This window comes from Eutrigla gurnardus (assembly GCF_963514095.1).
Source record: "Eutrigla gurnardus genome assembly, chromosome: 10".
NCBI classification, from domain to species: Eukaryota; Metazoa; Chordata; class Actinopteri; order Perciformes; family Triglidae; genus Eutrigla; species Eutrigla gurnardus.
This window is the reverse complement of record NC_139924.1, coordinates 7,384,678-7,390,147: the sequence shown is the minus strand read 5'-3', so window position 1 is coordinate 7,390,147 and position 5,470 is coordinate 7,384,678. Positions and strand designations below refer to the sequence as shown.

Sequence of the window (5,470 nt, the reverse complement as noted above, 5' to 3'; positions counted from 1 at the left end):
GATTTTTACAGCACCTTTTTATTTTTCATGTATCAAATAAGTTGATTAAATTAAGTGTGTTTCACAATGAGAACCTAAGAACATAAAAAACATGATAGAAAATGAAATCCTGTGTTATTTGAAAAAGAAAAAAAATTACACATTTAATACATTCTATGAGTTGGATATTAGAGGCAAACAATGTTAAGGCAAAACAGATGAAAGCCCTGTAGAACAGTGGTTGCATTCAGCCGATAATAATATAATTTTACAAATCATTGTGCCCGCAACATCTCGATGGTTAATTAAGACTTAACATTTCATTGATGTTTGATTGCAGGTGTAGATGTGAGCCGCCACTTTTCTTTTATATTTTCACAATTCTCAGTGTAACATGAATATTTCCGGATTTCTTTTTGCTCTTACTTTGCTGCTTCTAATAAATACACCGAGGGAACAACAAGTGTATAATTACTTATCAGACTGAAACAGCATTAAATTAATGTTTAATGTATTACAATTTGTTGTAACTGCAGTCTACAAGATACTCGGTGACACAGATGGATTCATTTTCATTGCATTTGTCAAAGGATTTTGACAAATGTAAGTTCATGTACATCAAATCAAAGTTAATAATACAGAAGTAGGGAAACGTTCAATACTACATGCGTATTTCCATTGTCTGTACGCTCCTTCTATCTGTATTTGGTTCAATTAGGGGTGCAGTTATACCGCTGTAGCTCATTTATTTCTGTACAATATGTCATGCCTGCAGCTTAGATAATTCCCATCAATGAACAACTCAATGCATCTGTTAGCTACAGTTTCTCTTCAATCACAACCCAACATTTAAACACATGTCAGTCAAGTCAGAGACCTGCTTTGGTCCTTTGAATCTACAGTTTATGAGTGAAACAAAAGATGGTTGCGTATAAACATTTATGATTAGTGGATGCTTCACAGATTGCTGTTGATGATTATGCTGGGGGTGCCAATGACAGCTGGTCTATCACAGTTATTTTCCTGAGAGACAGAAGGCGTATATATACTGCACCTGATTACACATATACAGCAGTACTATCATTAAAGGATTACATTAACTTTGAATCTGGATTCCCCTGTTTATTTGCAATATATTAGGTCTTTGTGTGAGCACGTAAGCTAAACCAAATCAAATTTACTTCACATGCGTCAGAGCAGGGAAAGCTGCCGGCCTGTTCACCGTAGGCCATGTGGAATTTGGCATCATTTAAAGTTATCATAGCTGAGATTAAACTTATTTTAACGTCAGTTTACTTCTTTTTCTGCCCTTTGGAGGCGTCTGGGCCGTCGACTTGGTCTTGCTGTCCTTTCAGGAAGCGAAGGATCTTCTCGATCGTGGCCTCCTGATATTCATGGGACCACCTGAGTCAAGAAATATGCAACAGGCATTTGATGAGATGCATTATAAGCAAGCCAGTTCTCTAATTAATGGCTCTACTAATGTTACTCACTTGATGCCGTTGAAGTTGAGAATCGCTCTCATGTCCTCCGGCAGAGACGTGGGCTCGGGCCACATAAAATTATCTGTGACAGGAACTATGTTCTTCTTTCCAGCCAAGGCTGTGACTATCTCCTGCAAGATGAAGGACAATCTTTCAGAAATAAAAGCACAAATGCAGAACATCGTCTGACGCCTCGATTGAGCTACAATATGCGTGTGATGTATAATGTTAACGGACAAGCCAGAGAGGGAATATGAATGCAATCGGACAAATATGATTCAACAAGTAGCTCAGGTGTTATAATATGAATGGAGAATATCTTGATAGATTTTCCTTTAAAGTTCAATACATTCCAGTCAAAGACAAAGCTGCAGAAGGAGCTTTCCAGGATATGTAGTGTCCTCGTGGGTTCTAAAGGGTTAAGAATAGGTAGAATGGGTAGAATTACATCTAATGTGACCCAACATTTCAACGTGGAAACCTTCCAACCTTGTGCACCCAATCCTTCATGCCAGTGTCGCCCATACATTTGTCGAGCGCGTTGGCGGACAGGACCAGGATGAAGTTGCGTGCCCGCTGTACGCTCTGGATCAGTTTGTCCTCAAATTTACCGGCCTCCAGCTTCTCCACATCGATGAAGACGCTGTACCCTCGGACCTGCAGGTGCACCTTCAGAAGACTTCAGACAGGAAAGATGTAGTTTTAGGACACGTGCCATCCCCCCTTGCCCTTTCTCATATTTAACCCATGTCAGTTCTGACCTGGCCAGCTGGGAGCCGGTGGTCCGACGATAGCTGATGAACACGTCGGGCCCGGCGGGCTGAGCGTCTGTGTGGCACGGTTTTAAGGGCCTGCGGATCGCAGAGAGTATCTTGGCTCTGTGGACGCCGTTTTCTACGTGGCAGTCCAGCTGGAGCTGCATATCGCTCAGGCTCTGGACGTTGTCGCGATCCACTCCCGACTGGACCATGCCATAGGTGTACTGACGGAAACGAGGTTCCACCTCCACCAACCAGTCGGCCATATTGTTCGGGTCACACGTGGAGTAGTTGGCGTAGGTCTTCAACACTCGCAAGTCTCTCAAAAACCTGCGGGGCGAGACGGAAACAGAGGTATTTGTCGGACTGGTGTCGCATTGGACTCGCGTGTTGGCAGGTGTGGACCACTTGCCTCTTGCGAGTGAGGCCTGCAGTCATGCCGAGATCAACACCGAGGTCTTGGTCTGTGATGTTCAGCAGGAGGTCTCCATCCACCTGGAGCTCCTGTTCAGCAAGACAGTTCAATACTGTACAACAGCTGGATCTTGTTTTATTTTTCTCTCCCTGCTGAGTAATCAAAGTGTCAAACCTACCTGGAATCGATCACAATAGGCACTAAAGCCAACCTGCTGCAGCCAGGTCTGCACTTCACAGGTTTTCCAGTTGGGCACACATGACAGGATACGTCTGGGCACTTCCTCCCCCAGCATTCCCAGCGCCCGCTTGGCGAGGGAACATGCTGTGCCATTACTAGAGTACATGACAATCCTTTTGAGGCTCTGCACCGCTCCGATTTCTTGAAATATCTTGGAAAAGGTGCACAAATGAAAACTCAGTCACAACAAAGCTACCAGACACGTTTTCCTACAATGTTGAGCTATGTGGGAAGCGGACAGGGATCGTACCTTAGTGTTGCGCTGACGAGACTTGATGCTGGCCTCGACACAAAAGTAAAAGGCCGCGATGCACTTCCCCTCCAGTCTCGTGCCATCCAGCAATGGCAACAGATGCTGCAGATCAGCTGCTGTCCTCCCCTGCATGCAGTCTGCGCTGTCCAACAAACTGCGGGCAAAGTCGTCCGGATCCAAGGATGCGATGAATGGCTCCACCAGCTCCAAGGTTCCCGACTTCACCACCTCTTTCTCGATTTCTCGGTTTGCAGCCAACACGGTCACAGCCAGACACGCGTGGAAGCGAATCAGTTCATCCTCTTTGGAGAAAGCCAGTGGGAAAAGCCACTCGGCTGCCTGCTTCTCGATCATCCAGCGCTGGCAGCGGTGGCCTCCGTACATGGCACAGTTGGCCAGCGCCACGGCACAGTGGCGCAGCACCGTGGGATCCGTGCCTCGGCACCAGAAGAGGAGGGCGTCCAGGGCCCCGTTGGAGATGAGGTGCACGGACGTCTCCTCGGTGTGTTTGAACATGTGCTCCAGGATCCCGGAGACACTGCGAGCCAGCTGTGCGTCTTCCTGGTGCCGGGTCAGGTTGAGGACGACCCCCAGACCCATACGTGCTATATAATCTCTGTTGACAGAAGTTTGTAGCCGTGATGACAAAACTTGACCCATGAAATCAGACAGCCAGACTAAAGTGAACAGGAAACAGATACTCCTGAACAAATGATGTGCAGCAGGTGGTTATCATTCAACAAGGGCTGAAAGGATTAGACAATTTAATGGAAAACATTTTTGAAATGGATACTTTTCATACTTTCATCATTCATCAAGCTTGTCATCGCTTTTCAAATATGAGGATGGTTTGTCTGGTTTATATCAATGTAAATATAGTTCAGATCTGGATGCTCGCTCAAACATAACAACATTATTTGGACTGAATAGATGAATCACAAAAGTATGCCCTGAATTATAAGACATAAGAACATAAGGAGTGGACATACAAACATGAATTCTGACTTTTAAGCCAATAAAAATGCCTTACTATATGCTAAATTGTAAGTTAAGTTATTACTGTATGTTGGTAAATTGCCTACTTGAGAATAATCAATGTCAACATTAAACTCTCCCAGCCCGGTATACACGTGGCCTACCTGTTCTCTGAGATCAGTATCTGCTCCAGCAGTTTTGCAGACTCATAGGTGATCTCCACCGCAGGTGTCTGCTGGAGCTGGAGCAGCAGCTCCAGGCCTCCATCCAACCGGATCCTGTTGCAGATCTCCTCGGCCACCTGACGGCCGACGGTGGGCAGAACCCAGGCCTCCTCCACCAGCTGAAAGAGCTCCGCGATGGCCCTGCGGGTCTCATCGCAATCCGAGGTCTCGTTGGACGACTTCAACCTCCTGATGGCGGAGCGCAGGGCGGGGAGGGAGATGTCCAGGACCGCCCGGACGTCGGCGCCGATGCCCGGCGAGACCGCTTTGGGGTCTGGAACGGAGCCGGATCCGCTCCTCCCTCTCTGCAGCCGGCTGACATATTCCGGAACCGTGAGTCTCTCTGAGCTGAACATGTCGGAGAAATGTCGGTAGAGCGTCCACAGGAAGAGCGTCAGCGACACGAGCATCTACACGTCGGCGCGCGTGGATGCGTGTTGTTTACCAAGCAGCGCCTCGGTGCTCTCCAGCCTGCTGAGAGATGCGTCAAGCAAGGCCTCAGCTGTTCATTAAATGTGTAAATCAAGTGTGACAGCTTTTACCAAACAGCACCTCCCTCCGTGTCGCTGTCATCCCCAGCAGTAAGCAGATCAGTGCTTTGTCTCTTCTGTCCCACCGGCCAGTCGAGGATGACTTCATGCATTAACAGTATCTGTTTGCAGAAAGTGTCTTTAAAGAAGGGGGAACCCTCAGCACACTGGAGCTCAGCCTATTGTTGTCTGTGTTGTCGACACAAAGGCCTGTCTTCCTCACACAGTTGTTCGGATCTGATGCAGGCTCGCGTCCCTGCAGAAATACAGAATATTAGCAGCCACTGACTGACCTATCGCATCCTTCGGTCAGCATCCGCAGGGTGGATGTATCTTCATGGGTCTGCCGGTGATGATCAGGAAAAGAAGCAGCCCCTCCTCCCCTCTCTCATCCCTGCAGCACAGCCGGCCAGAGCATGCTCATTACGGATGTCTGTAAACACAGCAGGCCCTCTGCTGGTGGAAGCCAGGATATCATTCTTACAAGAAAGTCACCTTTTAATTGGCTGTCACTGAAGACAAAGATGCAATATTTTGGTCCCTCGAATAATAAAAACAACAACTCATGTGCATTCAGGGGCCTGTACTACGAAGCAGGAGTTGGGCTTAGCG

The 5,470-nt window shown here is 47.2% G+C and overlaps 1 protein-coding gene across 1 annotated transcript; it reads right to left on the bottom strand.

The window, feature by feature from the left end:
• Nucleotides 1–444: 444 nt before the first annotated feature.
• On the bottom strand, nt 445–5,256 carry sarm1 (sterile alpha and TIR motif containing 1). Its single transcript, XM_084019390.1, has 8 exons — nt 4,269–5,256; nt 3,127–3,745; nt 2,815–3,027; nt 2,634–2,725; nt 2,225–2,551; nt 1,953–2,142; nt 1,473–1,594; nt 445–1,383 (listed from the first exon to the last, which is right to left on the bottom strand). The coding sequence occupies exons 1-8, from the start codon at nt 4,736–4,738 to the stop codon at nt 1,272–1,274; spliced, it is 2,145 nt and encodes a 714-aa protein (XP_083875516.1). The 5' UTR covers nt 4,739–5,256; the 3' UTR covers nt 445–1,271.
• Between the last annotated feature and the right edge of the window lie 214 nt (nt 5,257–5,470).

Coding starts and splice junctions, on each gene's coding strand:
- sarm1 (XM_084019390.1), bottom strand. CDS start 4,738: ATGCTCGTGTCGCTGACGCTCTTCCTGTGGACGCTCTACCGACATTTC. Junction 3,746..4,268: donor ATACTGATCTCAGAGAACAG/GTAGGCCACGTG, acceptor TTCTGTCAACAG/AGATTATATAGCACGTATGG. Junction 2,552..2,633: donor GCAGGCCTCACTCGCAAGAG/GCAAGTGGTCCA, acceptor CTCGCCCCGCAG/GTTTTTGAGAGACTTGCGAG.